Here is a 26,485-nt window from a genome sequence, read left to right on the forward strand (position 1 = left end):
CATGTCCTGCATCCTGCACCCTGGCCCTTCCATCCTGAGGAGAGGGCTCAGCTCTCCATCTGCCAGCCTCCCAATGCCAGGAGCTCTCTGTTTTCTGCATGTTCCTCCTGACAGATAGCTCTTCCCTTCCACAGCCGCCGGAGACAGAGGCTCTAAGGCAGTTGTCAAGAATTACCGCAGCTGGGAGAAAGGACTGAGAGAACGAGAGTGATTCATCAAGAAGATGTATAAGCCGATTGGGTAACTCGTGATCAGAGCTGCTTAGCTACCCAAAGGGATAGCAGGATAAATTACAGCCAGAAGAATTAACAATTACAGGCTTGGCACCTTACATTGTGAAGTCATTCCAATCACCTGTCACTGGGCTTTTAAAGTTTAGGGGGAAATGTTTGGGGGTGCCTGACTCTGCATTTATATCCTGCTTTGAACAACTGAAGGATGGGTTCCCAGGAAAGATGGTGAGAGAGATATTTATAAATGAAATCTCCTCCTTGGGTTACTCTTTCAGACCCGTTTTGTTTTTTTTTTTTTTTCCAATCCTATTTGATTTCTAGCAGGTAATGGCTCCTAGCGCTGCCTTTCCATAACATGAGCTGTGCTCTTTCTCGCTGTCAAGTAGCTAATGATTCGAAAACAGGTGTGGCAGTATGCACATGTAGCTGACATTTAAAGGACCCGGCCAAGCCCTTTGTGAAAATCAGGGATCCTTGGATAATTAACCCCTGCTGTGACTCAAGTTTGGATGCATCTTACATACTGGATTTTCTTAAGACTCTGGACTCTTTTGCCAGTGACAAAAGACAGATCTCTGCTATATTAAGTACCTGTAATGTGTCATAAAACCAATGCGTTGGATTCCGTTCATATGCTATCTCATAAAAACTCTCCAAGATAGAGAATAATATTCCTATTTCACAGAGGTAACTGACACTCAAAGAGGTTCAATAACTCGCCTAAGGTCACTAAGCCAGCAGGTGGTAAAGCTGAGTTTCAAGCTTAGAATTTCTGACTGCAAACCCATAATTCTTTCTGCTCTTAGTACAATCCCCAGGTAAGGTGCCTGCCTGTCTGTGGACTTCCCTGGAAGAACCCAGAGATAAGTCAACTTACTAACATGTTTAAAGAAACTCCCAGGAAAGGAAAAAAACTTGAGTCCACAGGGCTGTGGACAGTGTGATGGTCAACTCCATGCATGGGATCAGCCTGCCTCTGATAGGTGTCTGGGCAGTAACCCAGAAAGAGAGCTGGACAGGACAAGGGAAGAGAAGATAATTGGTTCAGTGTACGGCACAACCAGGAACCAAAAGACTTCAGTTCTTATCCAAACCCTGCCTTCAGCTTGTTAGATGATCTTAGGCAAACCATTTTGCTTCTGTGAACCTCAGTCTTCTCATCTGTAAAATGGGGATAACGTAGCAGATCTGCTTTGAGAGAAAAGAAAACCTTCAGTGGAGCATCCTGAGACGTGCAGGAATCCCCTAATGGGTCTCTGATAATGAATGTCTTCTCTGTAGGAGCGGCAGCCATCACGGAGATTAGACCAGGAGGGCTACCTTGGAGTCGAGTCTGTAGGACAGTGGTGCAGGGCTTTGGCATTGGACTGTCCAAGTCTGAATACTGACTACTTTACTTACTAGCAGCAAGGCCTTGAGCAAGTTTCTGCATATTTCTGCCTCAGTCTCTTCCTCTATATTTCAGGCATAACAGTAGTACCTGTCTTTTTTTTAGATTTTATTTATTTATGAGAGACAGAGAGAGAGAGAGAGAGAGAGAGAGAGAGAGAGAGAGAGGCAGGCAGAGACACAGGCAGAGAGAGAAGCAGCCTCCACGCAGGGAACCCAATGCGGGACCCAATCCCAGGTCTCCAGGATCACAACCCCGGGCCGAAGGCGGCGCTAAACCGCTGAGCCACCCGGGCTGCCCCAGTAGTACCTATCTTTTACATAATCTACAAAGTACCTGACCAGAGAATGTTAGTCCAGGCTTCCCTCTTCCTCCCCACCCTCCTACCCTCTTTCATGGTGGGATATGCCATCTCCCCACCCCCAAGCAGGACAGTGGAGGGCCATGGCACCATCTCAAGGAGCCACCCAAAGAGCTGGAATGGGGATTATTTGTTCCTCTTTGAAAGGTGAGCACCTTCCTCACGGGCCCTCTTTGAAAGGCGAGGGACTTCCTCACGGGCTGACAGTTTGCATCTGCTCATTTGTGATGTTCCAGACTTGCAGGGGAAGGTTCGCTTCAAAGCCTATTTTATCAGAGCAGCAGGGAAAATATCTGAGCATTTTGTAGTTAAGTCAATATTGCTTATGATTTCTTCCGACACTCATCTCAGTCAGGGAAGAGGGAAGTGGGGTAGGCAGCTTAACATCTTGAGCACCAACTCTACGGCAGACCTTACATACATATTAACTTGGCAGATAAAGGCATTGACACCTGTAGAGCAATGCCACGTGCCTACGGTCATCCAGAGCCAGGATTTGACACTAGGTCTGAGTGAGCCCAATCCAGACTGTGGTCTTTTGGAAACGCAGGAGAGAGGATGGTTTCAACCCATGTTGCCAACCAGAGGCTGCGCAGTCTTACTTCATGGCTCCAGCACAGAGATGCATTCTGCTGGGAGGCAGGTGGTGACCAAGGAGTAGCTGCTCAGTTTAGCTCTGTGGTCTAGGCAGTTGTCCCAGCAGCCACACTCAGTATAAAAAGAATCATAGCAGGGGGCTTTGTGAGTTATTTACATGTTCTTGCCACAGTCCCAGGTTGGGCTTCAGACCTTCAGTCAAGGCCTTCTTCATGCTAAGTGAGCAGGGTTGCCTGCCACCATTTTTTCCCCTAGCCTTCCCATGGGATTCAAGCAGTCATGCCCCATCCTGGGGACCACAGGGGACAGCAGTGTACAGAAGACCTTGCCCTAGCCCTGCCAGGGGGTCAGAGAGCTCAGGCTTGAGGAATCCCGCCCTTCCCCACCCCACCTATGCCAAATCTCCACAAAGGGGAGGTTTTCTCATGGGCACAACCCCAGGCTGGAGCTCCTGTTATAAGCCAAATGCTGCGGTAGGTACCCCAGCCTACATGCTACCTCACTTAATACCTCCACCACAGACGCCTGGGTTGCTCAGCAGTTGAGCATCTGCCTTTGGCTAAGGGCATGATTCTGGAGTCCTGGGATCAAGTTCAAAACAGGGCTCCTTCTATAGAGCCTGCTTCTCCCTCTGCCTATGTCTCTGCCTCTCTCTCTCTCTCTCTCTCTCTCTCTCTCTCTCATAAATAAATAAATAAAATCTTTTAAAAAAATACCTACTCCAACCCTAGGAAATAGAGACGATTATTCCCATTGTGCAGATGAGGAAACCCAGAGACTTGATAACCATCACTGGGAGCTGTGCAAGATAACCAGCTCAGCTATACAAAATTGAAATCATTTAGTGGAAAAGATTTACTTTACAATTGTAAAGCACTCTCACCTGTGTAAGAAATATGGCCCAGAGTGTCAACGATGGTGGTATTTGTAGGGATGGTGGCAAGGAAGTCACAGTTTGAAGGACTAATAGGTAGTGATCGATGGGCTTTCACAATTATAAGGAGCCCCCCATGAATATTAATTATCTGGGGAATTGTGCAACACAGGGTGCTGTTATAAACAGCCTAAATACAAAGCAGATACTTCTCTTTGGAAAATTACACAAGATCCAATTAAATGTGGCTCCAGCAGTGCTGAGCTGGAAAGACCAGACGTGAGAACTCACTCTTGCTCCGGAGAGCCAAGTGGCCCAAGAGCATAAACTTTCATAATTATTATTTTTTAAATATTTTATTTATTTATTCATGAGAGACACACAAAGAGAGGCAGAGACACAGGCAGAGGGAGAAGCAGGCTCCATGCACGGAGCCCGACCTGGGACTCGATCCGGGGTCTCCAGGATCACACCCTGGGCTGAAGGCAGCACTAAACCGCTGAGCCACCGGGGCTCCCCAAGCATAAACTTTCAATTGCATGTCTCACCCTTCCAGAATCCACACATGTTTTATAGCTGCAAACGTCCACCAACCCGCACTAAAAAGCCACAGGAAGGAGGTGACAAAAAATGAATTTTATGGCAACTGCCTGGTGCACACAGAGCCTCCCTGCAGGGCCATCTCAGGCTCAGGGGATGCAACTGGAGCCTTAATCATGCAGTGTCACAAGCTCAGGGAGGAAATCCATCCCCATGTCTGAACGTGCACTCCAGGGCTGGTTCTGCTATGAGGTCCCTGCTGCAGCAGCAGAGTCCTACAAGGAGAAGGCAGTTGTGGCCCATTCTGACACCCTTGCCAGGCTTCAGAGGCCTCCTGGGAAAATGTAGGCCTGGAGTTGTTGCTAGGCACCACTCAGGAAAGCCACCTAACCACCACCTAGAGAATTATTGTGCAGATTAATGAAGCCACACACTCAGGAAGGGTGGTGCGTTGAAAACCCTTCTACCTGGACCCAGAATCTGTTCCAGGGCCTGTGGAGGCTTATAGGTGGGGGTAACTGGCTCCATGTTGGAAGGGTGGGGAAGACCACAAGAGGGCGGCAGAAGCCAGGACTGAGTACGCTTGCCTTACCTTTAGCCTACCCTACACCCGGCACTGACTCTCTCCAGCTCCCAGCCTGAGCAGGAGCCACCCTGAGATGATGGGTCACTCTCCCCAACCCTGCCCCCACCCACATATGTGATAAGTGGATTTTGAAAGGAGCTAAGAGCCAAAACTGTCATAAATGCATTGTGGTGTGTTCCACTTTAAGAAAGCCTGTTAAGTGAACATTTCAACCTGGACCCAACTTCTGTTTCAAATATACCCATTGAAAAAAGCAAGGTCATAAAAGGCCCCCATTCCAAAAGAGATTGTGAACAGAGGCCAATCTGTAAAGGGAAGGTATCTGAAGGGGAAACAGTGGGGTGACTGGGATTGAAGCTAGATGGCTAGCCAAGGAGCGAGTGAAGCCCCAGGTGGGACGGCAGCAGAGGGGAACAGACTGCTCGGGGCTGCCTGTGCACTCTCTGGAGGCGACATTCACACTTCAGTCCCTGTGAGTGGAACCTCCTGCTGTTGTGCAGTGCACGCCCTGCACAGCTGTCCATAGCAGTTCTGATAGTCCAATTCAGCATACAGAGAGGTCAGTCTGCTGGCCTCTTCCCAACTCTTCAGTTGATGATACTCGAGGTGGAAGTTGAACTGGGGTTTTCTTAGATGGAAATGCAACTAGAGGATTTAAAAAAGAGAGAGGTGGAAGGGGTGGAGGCGAAAGAAGAAGGGAAGAAAATGCAAGGCAGAGATGCAGTCTGGTACCCAAATGGCCATTTTCTAGCTTACAGAGCTGAGAGTGTGGGTCAGAGAAGGGGCTGGGGGCATCAGCACCCCCTAGTTCCATACCATAAGAACACCAGTGGCACTGACAAGCCAGGATATAACCACCCTGAGGCCTGGGCAGGAAAAGACAAAGGGTCACATAAGGCAATAGCCCAGTCCAGGGTTGGAGTGAAAAATCCCAGAAGGGGGAAGGACCCAGCCTCCAATGGCCTGTAAGCGGCCTAGCCAGGCCTGTGTGCCTCCAAACTCATCCCTCTGGATGAGGCTGCCTCCCCGCCCACATCCCAGCAACACTTTCCCTCTCTCTGTTTCCACCAACAAATCACGCACCAAGGCAAATTCCAGCGAGTACCCTGCCAGTGCTGACTGCACTTGCCCAGGAGATTGAGTCCAGATGAAGATGTGATTATAATGGTGCGTTGGCATGCACAAACACTAAAAACACTCTTCTGCCGAGGCAGCTCCTACATCAGCAGTGGTGGGAGGGAGGGTGGGTAGTTAGCAAGGGTCATTTCCCCCTCGTGATGCATATTCCCTGTGTGCATAGGATTCACGGTAGCAAACATGGAAAATTTGCGTCACCCAGGCTATTGAGCAGCACAATCCTTCCTGACACTCACTTATAAGCTCACCTTGCTACTTGTCTGAGACCAGGCCTCTCTTCACCTCTGTGCCTTTGCCCAGACAATTCCCTCCACCCAGAACATCCTTTTCATTTCTCCTCTGCCCAATGAACTACCACAGTCTTTCTTGACTCAGCTCATAGGTGACCACTCCTCCATCAAGTCTTTTCTGAGCCCCCTACTCTGAGCTGGTCTGGCCATTCTGTAATCAGTGCCCGCACTACCTCTATACAATGTCACCCATTATAGCACTTGTTTTGTTCTGTGCATGTCTGTTCTTTCCAGTCTTTAAGCCCCATAGTCATAGGAACCACATCTCATTCATTGTCATAGCCTCAGTTTCTAGCAGTGTTCCTAGAACAGAATAGGTGCTAAATAAATGTTTATTGGACACATGGAAAGTGGATGGGTGGATAGGTGGATGGATAGGTGGATGGATGGGTGGTGGGTGAGTGTGGGTAGACAGAGGTAGAATAGATGGATAGGTGGGTATGGGTAGATGAATGCATGAATGAATGAATACATAGATGAGTGGATGGGTAGATGGATGGATGAGTGGATGGGTGGGCATGGGTAGATGGATGGATGGATGGATGGATAAAAATAAAACTGCAGAGGGTGTCTGCCCTATGAAACCAAAGCTGGAAGGATTCTTGTAGAGCTTCAGAAGCATATCTAGAGCCAGCAAGGCCCAAAGTGAAAGTCATGTTAGAATGAGGCTACTTACAGTCTTTTAAAAAAAAATCCTCTTGCTTTCTTGCATAAATGATTCACTCTTTTCTGCTCTTGTTGTTTCCCACTCATAGACATTTTTGCAATGAATATACCTTTTTATTCATTATTAGTCAAAACCATGGATAGCTCACTTTTTTAATTGATTGTTGTTGCTTGTCAAAGTGCTGCATCAGGTACTACTACTAGTTTCCAGCCAGTACAGCAAAGAACTCTATGTGTGACCTCAGTGCAGGATGAGGTCATTGCTAAATTCTGATTGGATGCATCCCTCTCTGGTCCAGATGGTCCAAACACCAGTCAGGGATGCTCCCATATAAGAGGGCAGATTTTGGCTACTCTTTTTTGCAAGGAAGTCACATTATGTATTTTATATAGTCTATCATTTCTGGTCTTTGTGCATATTCAACAATGAGTAGTTTTAAGGTTTCTACAGATGAAGCGTCCCCAAATACATTTCCTCTCAGTTCCAATTTCAGTCAAAAGGCAATGTTTAGCTAAGCTCCAAGACCACATCTGTGATTGATTGGTGATGTCTGCCACGTACACAGAGTGGAGGTGGAGAAACAGTCACCTGGCTTGCAGATGAAAAAGCTAAGTCCCTTGAGAGGACAGCAAGATAATAGCAGAGCCAAGATTAGGATCTCTCCTGACACCAGATCAAGAGCCCTGCAGTTTGACAGACCTGGGTCTGTATCCTGACTCTGTCACTTCTCAGCTGTGTGGTATTGAGCAAGTTAGCAAAGTTTGCTCATCTGTAAAATCGGGATGATAGATTTTAACTGGCAAGGTTATTAAGAGGTTATTGAGAGGACTAAGCCATTCAATGAATCTCTTTCCCATATTGGCGTCTGAAGAACACACGCTCTCAAATCTCTGCCCCAGCCTCCACCCGCCCAGCCAGGAATTGCCTCTACTTCCTGTGGACCCAACTCCCTGTGGCAAATTCTTTCTTTAGGCAAGGCATGTAGGTAGTTATTAAAAGTGTAGACTGCTGGGTTCTAATTCCATGACCATAGTCACTTAAATGCTCCAGTCCTCCCAAATACACAATGAAGGCAGTAAGTCTTCATGAGGTTGCTATGAGAATTCAAGGAGTCAGTATAAATAAGGTGCTTCTAAGGATGCAGTAAATATCAGCTTTGTCTATACCATAAATTAGGCTACAGTCCATCTTTTAGTACTTCTCCTCACAGGGTCATTGTGAGGATTGAAAGAGATGATACTCTTGAGAGTGCCTACTATGGGGCCAGGCACATAGCAGGTGTGCTCAAACTGGCAGGTGTTCTTACTACTCAGTCACTAGGACTTTTGCTTCTTCCCAATGCCATCTCCTATGCTTTGACGAACTGTCAGGGAAGCCAGCAGGGACAGGGAATGGAGCTACCTCACTGCTTTCTTTGGTGCTGCCTACAAGGACATGTCTCCTATCTCCCCTGAGACTCCATTGCTGCCTTTGTAACTGACTGATTGGTAGATTTGATTTTAGTATTTTATTTGATTTTAATATTGTTTAAAAGGAGCACAATATAATCATTTGTGAACATACTAAATCATTTGGCAGGATTCAATAAAAATGTCAAACTGAAAATTATGTCTCGAAAGCAGGCTCTGGGTGGGCGAGGCAGAAGTTTGCACTTGCAGTGAAAAGTGGGAAAATAAGGGGAAGATCACAGGGCCTAGCTAAGAGGTAGGAGGAGCTTATGGTCACCTGGTCCTAGAACCTGAGACCTCTCAAGGCATGGTACCTTAGACCCCCACACCTTTCAGAGAGGACAGAAAAGCCCAGAGAGATTGACTGACCGGCATCCCCAAGGTCACAGAGGAAAATCAGGCATTGAGTAGCCCAGGACTCGGATGTGACTCAGTGCTGAGCCTACCTCAATGCAGAGCCTATGCAGACCAACGTGGTAGGCTCTCTGCTCCTATGTAAGCTGGAGAGGGAAACCCCTTGCACTTAGACTAGGAGAAAGCAGGATGGGGCAATTCATTCATTCAATAAGCAAGTATGAAGCACCTACTATGTCCCAGACCCTGTACTAGAGACATGAGATCCAGTGTGCAGGGAGAGTTATGGGTAAGGTTGGAGAAGAGATGCCACTTAGGACAGGCATGTGGGACCAGCCACCAGACTGTCACCTTGAATAAAGGATTTTTATAGGTGGCTCCCCAACCGAAAGGCAACAGACGTGTGTAAATACTGTGCAAGGTACCATGCCTACTTTCATCTAACCCTCAAGGAAGCCCTGTGAGTTGCAAATTACTAGCTCTGCTTTGCTCAGGAAACTGAGGCCCAGAGTAGTTAGGTAACTTAGCCTGTCAATGATGGCCCCATGTTCTGCCCACTCCCCTTCAGCTGTGAGGGGAAGAGGCAGAGGACATGCCCCTGGCATCTGGGGACATCCCTACAATGTTATCAGGAGCAGGGCTTGGGCAAACATGAGCCCCGTTTTACTCACCTCTCCAGCCCCAGTGCCCCGGCAGCAGCATCCCAGCTAAGGCCTGAGTGTGGGCTTTAGACAAGGAAAAGGCCAGAGAGCCTGGCTAAGGAAATCCACTGACTCCTTCTGGGTTGTTCCAACAGCAGACAGGCCTTGGGCAGCTGTGCCAACTGCAGCGCCACCTGCTGGCACGCCTCGGGATCTGTGGGCTGGGGGAGGTGGGGAAAGCCAGGGACTGAAGAACAACACTGGATGTCCCCAGGCACCGAGGCCACAAACACAAGCTTCTCTCTATAAACTGAAAACGATTGAGGACAGGAGCCTCAAGACAGTGGAGCAATGAAAGGCAAGGACCAGAATATTCAATCACAAAAGTGCTGAGTTTTTTGTTCAGTTCATAAATTTCAGCAATTATCCAAAGCCCCCAGTTCCATGGCACAGTGGAAAAACAGGGTAAGGGAGAGTAAGATGTCACGTACATGAAAGAACACTTCAAGACTCAATCCCAAGCATCTCTCCTCCCTCCCTGCTCCAGACCCCTAGATCCAGCTGCTTGGCATCATCTGGACTTAACCAGAGTTCTTATCGTAATAATCCCACCTCAAAGTAACTCAACCCTAAAAGGGCAGAGATTGCTGGTCTATAGAACTGAACTGTAGGAGAGCGGAGGTGGAGCTGAGCTGCTTGTTGCATGAATGAAAGGGCAGAGAAACATGAGGCAGCTGGGAAGTAAGTCTTGGTGAGCACCTGCTGGCTACAGGGCACTAATCTCATTTGATCAGATGAGGATACTAAGAGCTGAGGTAGGGGGTATTACCCAAGATCACACAGCTGGCCCATGAAAGACTGGGGTTCAAGATTCTATCTAGCTCCTTCCACTACTTCTAATCCTCAAATTAAAAGAATAGATTTAGGATCTATGATTAGATACAGGGACTTAAGAGACCTTAGAAGCCATCTCATCCACTGCACACCCAATGCTTGAATCTCTCTCTTCCCATCCCAGCCAGGGATTCATGCAGTTTCTGCTTGAATACCTCTCATGATGGGAAATTCACTCTCAAGACAGTGATTCTATTATTGAATCATACTAGTAGGTTAGAAAGTTGAGCCAGAATTTACCCTTCTTTACGATTAAAATAATGCATGTAATGTGCCTACCACGGTGCCAGAAACATCAATAAATGTTATCATCGTCTTCATTTCCTTTATTACAGCTATTCTTGTATCTGTCTTTCCCTTGGGAAGGCAGAAAACAAATCTCATTCTTCCCTGAGACAGCCCTTCAGATAACTGAACACAGTGCTTCAGGGTCCCCCTGAGGCTTTGCTTGCCCAGGATAAACAAATACTCTAACCCACTTTCAGACACTCTTGGTAAGCAAGAATTGATGCCATACGCGCTGTAATTTTCCAGCTGCTGGGGTCTGTGAGTCTTTAGAAAAGCTGATGGAACAGATGATAAACCAGCCACAGCAGAATAGTCATGGTATCCGGATCATGACCTCTGCAACAAAAGGGAAGTGTTTTACCCCAAATAAACTTGGCTCATCACCATCAGAATTTTACCAACCACATTCTTGGTCTACCCACTGTGGGAACCTGTTTTAACAGAAGAAAAAGAAATGAGCTCCCCCTCCAGAGTTAATTTATATCATTTTAGATCCTCAGCCCTGCCAAAAGTCATGCTTAGTTTTTCTCAAAGACAGTTTGTGTGTTTAATTATCCAATAATGAGCAACATAGGGGACCCAACACATTCTAATCAGAGGATACCACCTACCTCCAAACTTCCCTATTTACAGATGGGAAAACTAAGTCCAGAAGAGAGCAGTGACTTATCCAAGGTCATACAGGAATTTTTTGCAAAAGCCCAGTCAAATCATGAACTCCAAAGAAAGATGAAAGAGTAAAGCAAACCATGAGAAAGGAAAAAGAATGAAACCATTAGATTAAAAGAAAAAGAAAGGCTCTGAAAAAAGACCTCCTTGGAGTATTCCCCCCACACACGCCAAGTTACTATAGAGGCAACATAGTGTGATAAGCACAAGGTTGGAGTCAGAAATTCCCAGGTTGATTGGCTGGCTCTGCCACCAACTAGGTTCGTGGTCTTGGACAGGCTACTTAACCTTTCTAATACTCAAGTTTCTCATTAATAAAATGAGAATAGGAACATCTACCTCAAAGGAGTCCTGTGAACGTTAAATAAAATAAATATAAAGGCTTTCAGTTCTCGGTCATGCTGGAGTAGCTTATATCAGACAAACACCCCTGGAAATAGCAATTACAAACTCTGCACAAAATATTTTAAAGCTACTATTTGAAGGCACTGGAGAGAGGCTAAAAGCTTTAGGCAGGAACGGGAGGATACACAGCCCTTGAAGGAAGGAAACCACACTGAGTAAAGTACACATTTATTTACCTGACCTCACCTTGAAGGCATGCCAAGTTCTAAGGAAATCCTGGGGACAGAGTTCAAGCAGGAAGCAGCAGCCTTTAAGTTAAAAAATCAGAAGTGAGAGCTCAAAGTTGCCTGAGAGACTAAAAATTAGGAAAACAAATCCTAAAAAGGACGGCCCCCCAGATGTGGAGACCCTAGATTTTTATGTAAACCCCCTTAAAGTCCTAGACTGAACCTCAAACTTTGTACAGATGAGGAGAGACTCCAAGAAGCTCTGGAGAAAAACAAGTTGAAAAACAAATAGGCAGTAATTTCAGCACCTGCCACTAGGGGGAGACAGACTTGAAATCCAAGTCCCACCAAATTGGAGAGACTTGATAAACACCTCAGACTTTGCACTGAAATCCCAGAAGATTCCTTAGGAGTTAAGATCACATCCCAAGACAAAGAGCTACAGTCCAGAACTAAGGACAAAACTAAAATATGCCCATCTATAAACACAGCCTAAACAGTGCCTCCACCAAATCAAAGTGATTCACCATTAATTTAACTGCCTCCTAAAACAAAACCCAATACTATCCAGAGGAAGATAACTGATCCAGAGTCACTGTAAAGAATTATTCACAATGTCCAGTATACAATTAAAAAGGACTATGTCTCCCATATGTAATTAAAAACTATTAGATGCGTGAAAAAAGAAGGAAAATATGAAAAGAAAAATAAACAACTAGTAGAAACAGGTCCGCATGTAAACTCATGTTGGAATTTGAAACAACAGCGCTAAAATAACAATGATAAACATGTTAACTAACTACAGAAAGAGATATAAATAAAAAACTTTTAGACAAGATGTGAAAACTTTTTTAAAAAGGTCAATCTATATAAATATATAAATATCTGAAATATATAAATATCTGAAATAGGGACACCTGGGTGGCTCAGCAGTTGAGAGTCTGCCTTCAGCTCAGAGCCTGGGATTGAGTCCCACATCAGGCTCCCCACTGGGAGCCTGCTTCTCCCTCTGCCTGTGTCTCTGCCTCTCTCTGTGTGTCTCTCATAAATAAATAAATAAATAAATAAATAAATAAATAAATAAATAAATAAATAAATAAATAAATAAATAGAAAAACCGTTGGATGGCGGGGTGCCTGGGTGGTTCAGTTAGTTAAGCATCTACCTTCAGCTTGGATCATGATCCCAGAGTCCTGGGATGGAGCCCTGCATTGGGTTCCCTGCTCAGCAGGGAGCCTGCCTCTACCTCTCCCTCTGCCTCCCCCCATCCGCCACTCATACTCTCTCACTCTCTCTCTCAAATAAATAAATAATATCTTAAAAAAAACCATTGGATGGGATTATCAGAAGACTTGGTAGAAAACAATAAATGAACACCGAACTTGAAGCAGATTAACAGAAATTATTCAAATGAGACAGAAAGAGGGGGCAAAAGACTAATAAAAGTGAACAGAGTCCCAGTGATTTGTCAAACAGTATCAAGCAGATCAACATGCATATAAATAGGATCCCAGAAAGATCAAAGACAGAGAATGAAGGAGAAAAAAATCTAAAATTGTTTAAAACCATTATTCCACAGATTCAGGAACCTCAGTGATCTCTAAGCAGAATAAATACAAAGCAAACCACATCTAAGTATGGCATAGTCAAAATCCTAAAAACCAAACAACAAAATCTTAAAAGTAGTCAGAAAAGAAGATCCATAATACATAGAAGGGAGCAATGAAAAAATATGACTGATTTTTCATCAAAAGCAATAGAGGCCAGAAGACAGTGGAACATCTTTGAAATGGTAAAAAATAAAAATAAATTAAAACTTTTAAAAATTAAAAAAAAGATACTTAACAACCTGGAATTCTATGCACAGCCAAAATACGTTTCAAAAATAAAAATTAACACATCTTACAGATAAATGAAAACAGATACTATGTGCCACAAATGAACCTATAATACAATAAATAATAAAGTTCTTTTGCCTAAAGAGAATGGATAGCAAATGGAAATTCAGATCTACACAAAAGAATGATGAAGAGCAGAGGTGCATGGGTGGTGCAGTCAGTTAAGCATCTTGACTCTTGGTTTTGGCTCTGCCTCTGATATCAGGGCTGTGAGATTGAGTCCCGTGTCAGTCTCCGAAATCAGTGTAGAGTTGGCTTGAGATTCTCCCTCCCTTTCCCTCTGCCCCTCCCACTCACTCTCTCTCTCTCTCAAATAAATTTCTTTAAAAATAAAATGATCAGTGAAAATGGTATGTATATATATATATATATATATATAGTTAAATTTGAACATAAGTTTTCTCTCTTATTTTAACTTCTTTATTTTTTTTTTAAGATTTTATTTATTTATTCATGAGAGGCACACACAGAGAGAGGCAGAGACACAGGCAGAGGGAGAAGCAGGCTCCATGCAGGGAGCCCGATGTGGGACTCCCGAGTCTCCAGGATCAGGCCCTGGGCTGAAGGCGGTGCTAAACTGCTGAGCCACCCAGGCTGCCCCTTTTAACTTCTTTAAAAGTCAGCAGGCTACTTAAGGCAGAAATAATAGCAGTGTACTATAGTGTTTATAACATATGTAACAGTAAAATATATGAAAGCAATAGCATAAAGGATAGGAAGGGATGTAAATAGAATTATATGCGGAGTGGTATTATATTAATTCAAAATTGAGTCTGATAAGTTAAGGATGCATGTTGTAAATCCTAGAGCAACAACTAAAAATAACAATAATACAAAGAGGTATAAATCAAAAGCCAATAGAGGAGATGAAATGATTTACTAAAACAATACTCAGTTACCCAAATGGAGTCAAGGAAAGTAGAACAAAGGAAGAGATAGCAGTTGAGACAAATAGGAAATGAAGAGCAAGATAGCAGACTTCAACTCAACTATATCAAGAATAATATTAAATGTAAATAGATTAAACCCTCCAATTAAAGCACAGAGATTGTCAGATAGGGTAAAATAGCAGCACTCAAATAGACCGCCTACAGGAGATGTACCTTAAATATAAAAATATCCTGATAGGTTAAAAGTAAAAAGGTGGACCAAAAAATTAAAAGAATGGGAAAAGATAAAAGTAAGCATAAAAAAAGCTGGTATGTCTATATTATGCAAAGTAAACCTCAAGACAAACTACTGCATGAGATAAAGAAGGTTATTTCATAATGATAACAGAATCAATTTCTCAAGAAGATATCACCACCTTAAATATGTATATGCCTAATGATAAGTTTCAAAAATACACAAAGCAAAAATCGACAGACCAAAGGGGAGAAACAGACAAATCTACAGTCCTACTTAGAGATTTGAACACTTCTCTTTCAGCAATTGATGAATAACCAGACAAAAATTCAATAAAGATATGGAAGATTTGAGCAACACTATCCAACAACACACATACTCTCCAAGTGTACATGGAACATTCACCAAGATATACCATCTGCTACACTATGAATCAATCTCAGTAAATTTTAAAGGAATGAAACCATTGAGAGTATGCTTCCTGACCAATGCATCATTAAATTAGAAATCAAAAACAATAAGGAAAAAAGGTAACACAAGTTACCAATACCAGGAATGAAAGAAAGGGCATTACTACCAATTTTATAGACATTTTAAAAATGATAAAAGAGTACATGACAAGAGATAAAAGAGATAAAAGCATACAACTGTATGCTAATAAATTCAAAAATGTCGATGGAATGAACAAATTCCTTGGGAAACAACACAACAGAACCATCACAAGAAGAAATAGAAAGTCTCATTGTCTCTAAATCTACTAAAGGAATTGTATTCATAATTAAAAATCATCTCACACACACACACATCATCACCAGGTCCAGATGGCTTCACATTTAAGACAGGAATGATACCAAGTCTACACAAACTGAAACAGTAGAGAAAAAGGAAGAAATTTATAAATATTTTATGAAGTTAGCATAACCACAATACCAAAACCTAACCCAGACAGTACAAGAAAAGTAAAATAAATACAGCATCACTCATGAGCATAGTCGCAAAAATCATCCACAAAACATTAGTAAATCAAATGCAGCAATATATAAAGAGCATAATAAATCATGACCAAGTGGGGCTTGCAAATGCAAGATGGGTTCAACATCTACAGATCAATCAATATCATTCACCATATTGAAAAAATAAAGGAGAAAAATTATGTGATCATCTCAGCAGAAACAGGAAATACATTTGTCAACACTCAATGCCCGTTGAAGATAAAAGCACTCCTCAACCCAGAACTAGGAGAAAACTTTCTCAATATGACAAGAGCATCTAAGAAAAAAAGATATGTGCTTAATATATTTAATAGTGAAGTAATGGACCCTTTCCTCCTACAATCAGGAACAAGGTAAGAATAGCCTCTCTCTTCAGCTTTTTCCAATGTTATACAATATGTGGTTTCTGGCCAATGCACTGAAGCAAGAAAATAAATTAAAAAATAGAGACCAGAAAGGAAGAAGTAAAAATCAGCAATAAAATGGAATGAACTACTGAGACATGCAAGAGCATGAATGAATCTCAAAAACATTCTGCTGAGAGAAAGAAGGCGGACACAAAAAAGTACATGCTGCATGCTTCTATTTATATAAAATCCTAGACCAGGCAAAACTAATTTATGACAGAAAGCAGATTGGTGATCACCTGAGGGTTGCAAGGGAACTGCAAATAGAGGATTTTTCGGGGTTAACGGAGATGTTCTGCATCTCGATTAGGATGGTTGTTACCAGGATGTGCACACTTGTAAAAATTCATTAAGTTGTGCATTAAAATTTAGTTTTATTATATGTAAATAACATCTTAATGGGGGATTTTAAACATAGAGAAAATATACACCATTAAGAACATGAAAAAGTGGGTAGCCTGGGTGGCTCAGTGGTTTAGGGCCGCCTTCAGCCCAGGGCCTGATCCTGGAGACCCGGGATTGAGTCCTCCGTCGGGCTCCCTGCATGGAGCCTGCTTCTCCCTCTGCCTGTGTCTCTGCCTCTCTCTCTCTCTCTTTCTCTCTCTCTCATAAATAAATAAATAAATAAATGCATACATACATACATACATACATACATAAAATCTAAAAAAAGAACATGAAAAAGTAAGCCACAAACTATAGGAGATATAGAGAAAATATTCTCAGTACATATATCTGACAAAGGACTTGTATCCAGAACATACGGAGACTCTTACAGCTTAATAATAAAAGTAAAAAGTAAGCAAGTTTCTTTAATGGGCAAAAGACTTGAAAAGACATGTCACAAAAGATAATATATGAATGGCCAATTAGCACATAAAATTGTGCTCAAGATCATCAATCACCAGAGAACTACAAATAGAAACAACAATGAGATGTAACTATACCCTACAAGAATGTCTAAAATTAAAAAGATGAACAAAATCAAGATTTGGCAAGAATGCAGAGTAACTAGAACTCTCATTCGCTCCTGGTGGGAATGAAAGATAGTTCAACCACTGTGGATAACAGTTTCACAGTTTCTATAAAGTTATCCCTAGGCCTATCTTACAAATCAGTTATTATATTCCTAGCCATTTAGCTAAGAGAAATTAAAATGTGTCCAAAAACTGAACTGACTTGTATATAAATGTTAATAGGGACTTTTTCATAATTACCAAAAACTGGAAACAATCCAAGTGCTCACCATCAGGTCAACAGATACAGATTGTGGTGTATTTGTACCTGGAAAACTATTTAGCAATTTTTAAAAATGAACTAATGCACACAACCATGTGGATAAATCTCAAAAACATTATGTTGGGCGAAATAAACCAGGCACAAAAAAGTACTTAGTGTAAGATTTCATTTATATGAAGTTTGAGAACACACAAAGCCAATCTATGGTTGTAAAATCCATAACAGAGATTGGCTGGGTGCACAGGGGTTGATTAGAAAGGGACAAAAAGGAGCTCTCTAGGGTGATTAAAAATGTCTTAAGTCTTGGGGCACCTGGGTACCTCAGCCAGTTGAGCAGCCAACTCTTATATAGCCGACTTTTGAGCAGCTCAGGTCATGATCTCAGGGTCCTGGGATCAAGCCCCATGCCAGACTCCACACTCAGTGGGGAGGCTGCTTGAGGATTCTCTCTCCCTCTTCCATTGCCCCTTCCCCCAAATAAATAAATAAATAAATGTTTTATTTCTTAGGTCTTTATTTAAGTGGTAAGTACACAGGTATACACATTTTTCAGAATTTGTTGAACTGTGCTCTGAAAACACATGTATTCTATTGCTTTTTTATCTTCAATTTTTTAAGGTTTTATTTATGTATTCATGAGACACAGAGAGAGAGTGGCAGAGACATAGAGGGAAAAGCAGGCTCCAATGCAGGGAGCATGATGTGGAACTCAATCCCCAAACGTAGGATCACACCCTGAGCCAAAGGCAGATGCTCAAACACTGAGCCACCCAAGCGTCCCTTCCATTTTTTTTTTAAAGAAGGGTATAAAGGACTTAGCTTGGAGCTTAACACATAGTAAGTGCTCACAGCCATTAGTTTCCCTCATCTGTCACCTTTCTCATCCCCAGCAGGCACATACTGTAGGCATGACAGCGTTCTATGGCCATTGGACCTCTGAAAATAAGAATGACATTTTCCCCAAAAGAGTTGGTCCATAGCCTGACACTGGAGAGTTGCTCTAGTCTGGGCCACAGATGATAAATAACACTGATTCTGCATTTTTTCCTGGACTCTCCTGCAGGTTTTGGCTCCCAGGTCTGGATCTAGAGTCCCAATGTTCCCAGTCAAGAGGGTAGAATTTAGTTGGGTCATTCCAAGAGACCTGAGATGACAAAGTATGGCACTAAAAAGACACATGGCATGTATACAAGACTTTGAGATCAGCATTTATGGGAAGGTCATAAGACAGGAAAACTAGTATTGGAGCCAGACTGAAAGCAATGGAGTCAATGGAGTTAGATTGTCATGTATGTAGTAGATACTCGATAATTGTTGATTGAATACATGAATGAATGAGAGACTGAAGCTGATGATGCTGAACTTCCAGGGCTGACTGCTGCCCCCACCTCCTGTCTTGCAGCTCACATACCTGCCCCCACCGTGGGGTGAGTGCCGATCCTCAGAGATGGGACTCGACTTCTTTCCTGTTTACAGTATCACCGCCTGTCGAATTGACTGTGAGACGCGCTACATCGTGGAGAACTGCAACTGCCGCATGGTCCACATGCCAGGTCAGTGCCAGGGGACTCTGGGACCTTCTCTGCACTTCTCATCCTATGGGAAACACTATACCCACTCCACAAGGATCCACAGAGATGCTGTTCTGGGAAGGCTAGTATTTGGTACCAAGCATTTAGGAGGCAGATAGAAATATCTAGTCTAGCAACCAAGGCAGCATCCTGGTATCTAGAAGTGTCCAGATGTTTGAAGACTGTTCCTCATAGTACACAATAAGTTGGCTGCTCTTACCTCCTAGAGTTCAGTGTCCAGGTAGCTGAGTGCTTACAATTCTAAAACCTGGTGTGGTACCTGTTCAAACATCCAGGTGTCTGTCGCTTTCATCCAGATGGTTCCCTTCTTGCATCCAAATGTCTAGCATTCTTTCAGATGAGGCAAAAGTCCATCAGCCAGCAAATAAATGTGCATGTGCTGACACACATTTCTGTGTTAACAGACTAACAAGGCATGTAGCCATCTCATTGATGATCTCATTAGAGATAGTCAGCTAATCAGAGGCAGAAGGGCAGGAGGTGGCAGGGACATGGAAGGACTGATTCAAGCATGAAGAGTTTGGTATTGCAGCACAGAAGGAAGAACGACAGGCTGAAGGCAGAGACATCTGCCTGGAGTTCAGATTCCTCCATTCACCTGCTGTGTGACCCGGCACAAGTTACTAAACCTCTCTGTTCTTACCTTCATTATTCTTAAAATACAATCATTAGTTCTTATGAGGATAAAATTAGGCTAAAATATAAACATGCAAAAGTCAATGGTCACTGTATTAGCACACAGCGAGAGGAAACCAAAAGTACTATTGCCTGATGACCTACTATATGTTGGGAACTTTGCTATTATATTTCATGGCTACTGTTTCATAGTCATATCATACTTTAAATTTATTTAACTAAATTCTTATGTCAGACATTTAATTCATGATCGATTGTTTTCTGTGCAATCATTGCTGAAATGAACCTGCTTCTAGCTAAATTCTGAATAATTCCATCAGTAACCAACAATTTTCCTACTAATGTAAGTGTATAATTGTTGATCTTTAAAATTGCCTCTCTTGATCTTTTAAAAACTCCCAGAAGACAGAGCAAAAAGGGAAACATGTCAGTTAAATTGTTCTTGTTGGAAAGGAGGAAGCCTATAAGCTCAGCTCTTGAAAAAGATGTTTAGGGAAATAGTAAGGAAAGGACATTGTATGGCAGGTTTAACTTTAGCACTTGGCAAAAGGAAAAAAGAAGGGGTTCTGGATATACTACTGAGAGACCAGAAAGGAGAATAAAGCACTGATGAATGTTACCTGCCTGATACTCAGACCAGGTCAGCAGCCAGTGCGGTTCTCCCATGGAATCTGAGCCAAAAGCAAGCAGGAGATTTTTGTCATTCCACTCATGACATTGTTAATGGCATCTCAGTTACTAGCGTGGAATTAAGGGCAGAGCGAGAGGAGATTTACAAAGCAGACCTTTCTCACAGCAGAGGGGTGTTGCGGAAAGAGCCCTGGCCTTGGGGGTCAGAGCCCACTTCCATCACTGCCACCTCTGGTGTCCTGGGAAGGCCGGATACTTAAGCCTCAAGTTTCATATGGGTAAAACAGACACAGTATTTCCTTTTTTTTTTAATTTTATAAATTAATTTTTATTGGTGTTCAATTTACCAACATACAGAATAACACCCAGTGCTCATCCCGTCAAGTGTACCCCTCAGTATTTCCTATTTGAGAAGGTATCCATGTGAGTTAAAGGCGGTGATGCGTGCCAGAGGTAGCAGGTGCTTTCCGCCACCTCCCTGCTCTCAGCCACCCAGGCTTTCTCACCTATCACCCATCTGAGCTGGTTGGAGCAGCACAGCAATCTGGGAGAAGTTAGCTAGGTGGACCCTATTATCACCTGCTCAAGCTCACAGAGCAGAGCAGACCCAACCCCCTGGCTCCAGGTACACTGCAGCCCAATTGCCCACAGGCAGCTCTGATGGGTGGTTCCCTTCTAACTGCCCCTCCTGGTGGCAGGATGCATTCCCTTCCCCCAACCCAGGAGGGAGGTGTTGCTGCCTGAGTACCTCTCCCTGTGTCTCTTCTTTGCAGGGGATGCCCCTTTCTGTACTCCTGAGCAGCACAAGGAGTGTGCAGAGCCTGCCCTAGGTCAGTACTGGGGGACAAATGGAGTGGAGGGTTGAGACCTCAGAGGCCTTCTGGGTGTGGGAGAAATGGGATGGGACAGAAGGGGGAAGGAATAGAGCGGGAGGAGGGGCTGACAGGGAGTGGGGGCTGCACTGCAGAGACAGAAGAGGAGGAAGGAGATAAGGGTGGGGAAGGAAGGATGCAGGGATGCAGGCAGGTAGATGAGGGCTGACCAGGCACTGGGGGAAAGAAAGAAAGTAGAGAGGTGCAAGTAGAGATAGAGTGGGTTTCCTGGAAATGGAAAGCACCAAGGGAATGCAGAGGAGGGGACAGAGATGGAGAGAGGATGCACAGTGGGCATCTGGGTGGGCACCAAAGGAGGTAGGGGAGAGCAGGGGCAGCCGGTGTGCATTTCCTTGCCATCATCGTCCTCCTCCTCCTCCTCCTCCTCCTCCTCCTCCTCCTCCTCCTCCTCCTCCTCTTCCTTCTCCTCCTCCTTTCCTCCTCTTGCTGGGTGCTTGCAGGTTGGAATAACTGCTGGATTCCCCCACTGGAAGTGTTCCTTCCAGTGGGGGAGATCCCACAAAGAAGCTACAACCCCAGAGCTTGACCCACTCCACATGCCTGCCTCTCTTGGGACCTGGGAAGTGATCTATAATGAAGACAAACAGAGAGGGTGTTTAAATCATATGGGCTCAGTTTCATTCAGCAGCTGCACTTGCTAGAGCTAAAGGGGGATGGCTCTGGACTCGTGCATGCGCCCAGATGCTTCCAGAAGGACTGGTGGGGGAGACGGGGCTTAGATGAGAGGGAGAGGCTTCTGACGTGGACCAAGACATCTCTCTTTGGAGTACAGAATCGACAAAGCCTGTGTGTAACACTGCGATGAGCAGACAGACGGAGGGAGGGAAGTGATGTCTTCAGCCACCCCATCCTAGGGGATGAGGGGAGCAGAGGGAAGGAAGCGTTCCAGAGCAGGGAGGTTGCTTCTAGGGACAGGAATTAGGGATCTTTGCTTGTGCCCTAACCCAGCAGGCAGGACAGGCAGGCTCTGGCAAAGAAGGAGCCGCAGAGGGAACGCCACGGAGACCTGGGCTTCAGATAAAATGGTCTCCCACGTTTGCCCTTGACGGGAGGCCCACTTTGTGGATGAGAACACTGAGGCTAGGAGCAGAGAAGGCGGCTCTGGGAAGCTGAAGGGGCCAGGACTCCCCGGGAGCGCGTTCTCCGAAAGTGATGCCTTTTCAACAATTTTTAAAGAGCAACATAACAATAAAGGAAGTCAGAGGAGAAGAGGATCAAGAGAAACATGGAGAGTGAACGCCTTTTTAATGAGAGCTCACAGCCTCCCCAGCCTAGAGCCAAAGCCCAGCTCCGCCTCCTCAGGCCCCGCCCCTCACCGCCCCGGGAGGGCACCTCCCCCCAGCCTGGGCCCGCCTCCCGCACCGCGGGCCCCGCCCCCACCTCGGACTAAGCCCCGCCCCCTCTCCCCTCCAGGTCTGCTGGCGGAGAAGGACAGTAATTACTGTCTCTGCAGGACACCCTGCAACCTGACCCGCTACAACAAAGAGCTCTCCATGGTGAAGATCCCCAGCAAGACATCAGCCAAGTACCTCGAGAAGAAATTTAACAAATCAGAAAAATATATCTCGTAAGCTAAGTGGGCCTGGCAGGCATAGGGCAAAGGGGTGGATGCCGGAGGAACCGGGGGTCATTGAGGAAGACGGCAAAGGGAGGCAGTTGGCTCCATTTGGCAGATACTAACCGAACTCAGCTGTGTGCCAAACTCTGTGTTGAGGACTCAGAAAGCAAAGACAAAGATAGTTAGGATGCAGCCCCTGGACTTTCAGGAGCATGAAGGAGTATTCCAGGCAGGCCTTGCACATTCTCTTCCCTCTGCCTGGAATGTTTTCCTCTCACACTTTACCTAACTGGTTCCTCATGTGCCAGTCTCCATTTATTTTTTTTTTAGATTTTATTTATTTATTCATGAGGCACACACACACAGGGAGAGGGAGAGAGAGGCAGAGACATAGACAGAGGGAGAAGCAGGCTCCATGCAGGGAACCCGCTGTGGGACTCCATTCAGGGACTCCAGGATCACACCCTGAGCTGAAGGCAGATACTTAACCACTGAGCCACCCAGGCGTCCCTGCAAGTCTCCATTTAAAGGTCATCCCCTCAGAGGCGCCTGGGTGGCTCAGTTGGTTGGGTGTCTGTCTTCAGCTCAGGTCATGATCCCAGAAGTCCTGGAATCAAGTCCAGGTCAGGGTCCCTGCTTAATAGGAAGTCTGCTTCTCCCTCTCCCTCTGCAGCTCTCCCTGCTTGTGCACGCTCTCTCTCCGTATGTGTTAAAGAAATAAAATCTTGGGCAGCCTGGGTGGCTCAGCAGTTTAGTGCTGCCTTCTGCCCAGGGCATGATAGTGGGGACCCGGGATCAAGTCCTGTGCCGGGCTCCCTGCATGGAGCCTGCTTCTCCCTCTGCCTGTGTCTCTGCCTCTCTCTGTGTGTGTCTCTATGAATAAATACAATCTTTAAAAAAAAAAAAAAGAAAGAAAGAAAGAAAGAAAATCTTTTTTATAAATAAATAAAAGTCATCTTCTCAAACAGCTAACTTGGTGCCCCTCCCTTTATTTTCCTCTGAAAGCACTCTGGTATTTTCCTTTATAACACTCACCAAAGTGTGTAAGTCTGTATTCCTGTGTGTGCTCCCTACTAAACTGCAAACTCCCTGAAGGCAGGAGCCTTTCCTTTTGTTCTCTGCTGTAGAGTGTCTGGCACAGAGTTGTCACTCAAAGAATATCTTCTAACAGATGAAATGAAGGAAAGCTAGGGGAGGAGAGGTGTCACAAGCAGAGGCTGAGCAGAGAGGATGGGCATGGGGCAGAGCTGCAGCAGGTGGATGCGTCAGAGCCAGAGGGACTTGTGGGCTGAGCTGGCCGTGGGGTGGGGCACTGGGAGGGGACTTGCCCCGAAGAGAATAGGGAGCCTCTGAAGAGCTCTGAGTGGGTGTGTATTTTAGACGACTGCCCTGCAACAGAACTTTCTACAAAGATGGAAATGTTCTGTATCTGTGATGTTCAATGTAGGGGCCACTAACCATCTGTGGCTGTTGCACATTTTAAACGTACCTGTGTGACTGAGGGACTGAACTGTAATGTGACTCAGTTGAGCAGTTTTAGAAAGATCCTTCAGGGGGCAGTGCAGAGGACAGAAGGGAAGCCAGGCAGGGAGGGAGGGAGCCTGGCAAGAGGCAGTGGCCATCACTCAGACAAGCCACGGTGACACTTACATGGGGTGGAGGATTTGCCTTTCTCTCACCAGCCAACCCCACCCACCCACCCACCCCCGCCAAGGCCAACACCAAACCCATCCTGGGTTCAGCTTTGGCTCAGCAGGCTGAGAACAGGGGGTACTGAAGCCATTGTGACCAGTGTGGAAGGAGATGGGGAGTAGGAAGTGCCAGGCCACACTGCCGAGCAGACATTCTGCCAGCAGCAATGACTTTTCCTGCCAAAATGTGTCTTATTAACACACCTTCCTAAAGGAGCAAAAGGGAACCGGGAACCCCCCCTTCCCAGCTAGGTACAGATCTGCTCCCTAAAAGCCCTCCCTGACGCTGGCAGCTGCCTTGGCAGTGCTAGACTCGGGGCTGCCCACTAGGAGAAGCTTGTTATAAATCCAAGATGGAACATGGGGGCTCTCACGAGTGGGTAGGGGGTACCCAGCAGGTCAGCTGGCACAAGCAAGGCCAGAGAGTGAAGAGCTTGTCAAGAGAGTACTGAGCAGAGGTGCCTGGGTGGGTCATGGGCTCAGGGCGTGATCCCACAGTCCCAGGATCCAGTCCCACATCGGGTTCCCTGCAGGGAGCCTGCTTCTCCCTCTGCCTGTGTCTCTGCCTCTCTCTGTGTCTCTCATGAATAAATAAATTAAATAAAATCTAAAAAAAAAAAAAAAAAAGTACTGAGCTCACCTGCAGGTGACAAACCAGGCAGATCTTTTAGAGGCTCAGAGACCTGGAAACCAGGCAGGACTCCTGGAAAGGAAACAAGGAGGGGACAGCCGAGGGGCAGCGGGTCTATAAAGAGCACAGGGCTGGGGGAGCGGTCAGAACTCTGGGTTCCGAGGCCAGCTCTGCCACTAACCAGATCTAACTTCGGGGCTGGCTGTTGCACTTTCCCAGGCTCAGCCTCTCCTGCCGTCAGTGGGAAAGCTGTCAGATAATCCGTGCGTAGCCCCCAATGGTTTTCACCCCATATGATACTGAATATTCCCTCTGCAGAGAGAACATCCTTGTTCTGGATATATTCTTTGAAGCTCTCAATTATGAGACAATTGAACAGAAGAAGGCATATGAAGTCGCTGCCTTACTTGGTAAGTCAGTGTCTGCTGCACTAATTTCCACATGTCGCGGTGGGGAGCAAGGGGAGCGAGGGGGAGCAGGCAGGGGGTAGGCAGGCAGGCAGATAGGTATATGCACCTTCTGAGGAGTCTGGGAGTAATTAACGTGCTAATTACTCCCTCTGTCCCAGAAGGGGAAGGACTCCAACGTGACAGGTTTGAGGCCCAGTTCATGCCCCAGTTCAGGCCTGAGTTTCCCCATCGACACCAAAGGCAAGTAAACCAGAAGGCCTCTCAAGGCCTTTCCAGCACTGCCCTGTCAGATTCCTGGGTCTTCTGCCCCCAGGTTGGAGTGAGCCCCAGGGCCACAGTGGGAAGAAAGAGCTGTCGGGTGGAGGGAAGGTTGAGCTGTGGGTGGTCCCCAGGCAATAAGGGTCCCCCCGGATGGAGCCCAACCTGGAAAGCAACATTGCAGCATTGAGGCCAGATGTTCCCTGTAGACTGAGAGTCCTTTGTCAAACACAGAAGAAGGGCCACATGTCCCCAGATGTCTACAAACCTGACTGCCACCCCCACACAAGTTCACGTCAGCAACCCTGGCCGCATAGGCACATAATGGATGCAGGGAGTTTATTTCAACCCTGCCCCACCCAATGCAAAACCCACAAGACCTCCAAGGGTGGACAGTTAAAAGACCTGTCCCTGGGGCCCTTCTCCCAACTCCTACTCACTCCCAAGAAAGGACATGTTGCTGTCCCTACGAGGAAAATCAGCTGCTATTGTCTCTGGAAGCTGGGTAGATTGAGAGGGGTATCCCTGGGGGCAGTGGGCTGGTGGAAGGGGAAGTAGAGATGTACAGTGTCACACTGCTGCATACCAGCTACGAGAATATATGTCAGGTCCCTCATCTGTAAAATGGGTCTAACAAAACCACTTGATGAGTTTATTGTGATGGCTAGCTGGGATAAAGCACACACACACACACCCCCAAAGAAGGTCCATACAGAGTAGTTTCTGGTACCTGGACAGTCACCATGCCAGGCACCCAAGGCCCAGCTGGTGCTTCCAGATGCCATCTGAGCATCTCTGCTCCTCTCCTAAGAGACTGGGGACTGGGCCACAGCTGGCACTGGCTGGGATAAGGTGGTTGTCACTTGGGTCTCAGAGACTGTTGTGGCCAAAAAGGAATGAGCCAAGAGGTAGAGTCATGCTCCGGAGATGTAGACCCCCTCGCTCTGCCTCTGTCACCTTGTCCATTTCCTAAAGAGAACTAAA

The 26,485-nt window shown here is 45.5% G+C and overlaps 1 protein-coding gene across 2 annotated transcripts in view; it reads left to right on the top strand.

Moving 5' to 3' along the window:
- Positions 1-26,485, top strand: part of ASIC2 (acid sensing ion channel subunit 2) — a 999,134-nt gene that overhangs the window by 965,895 nt on the left and 6,754 nt on the right. For both annotated transcript variants that reach the window (XM_055325634.1, XM_055325625.1), the window contains exons 4-7: positions 18,605-18,755; positions 20,834-20,890; positions 22,367-22,520; positions 25,152-25,243. In XM_055325634.1, the coding sequence (XP_055181609.1) occupies positions 18,605-18,755; positions 20,834-20,890; positions 22,367-22,520; positions 25,152-25,243 (454 nt within the window). The remainder of the gene's footprint in view (positions 1-18,604; positions 18,756-20,833; positions 20,891-22,366; positions 22,521-25,151; positions 25,244-26,485) is intronic.

This window comes from Nyctereutes procyonoides, unplaced genomic scaffold, assembly GCF_905146905.1.
Source record: "Nyctereutes procyonoides isolate TBG_1078 unplaced genomic scaffold, NYPRO_anot_genome, whole genome shotgun sequence".
Lineage (NCBI taxonomy): Eukaryota > Metazoa > Chordata > Mammalia > Carnivora > Canidae > Nyctereutes > Nyctereutes procyonoides.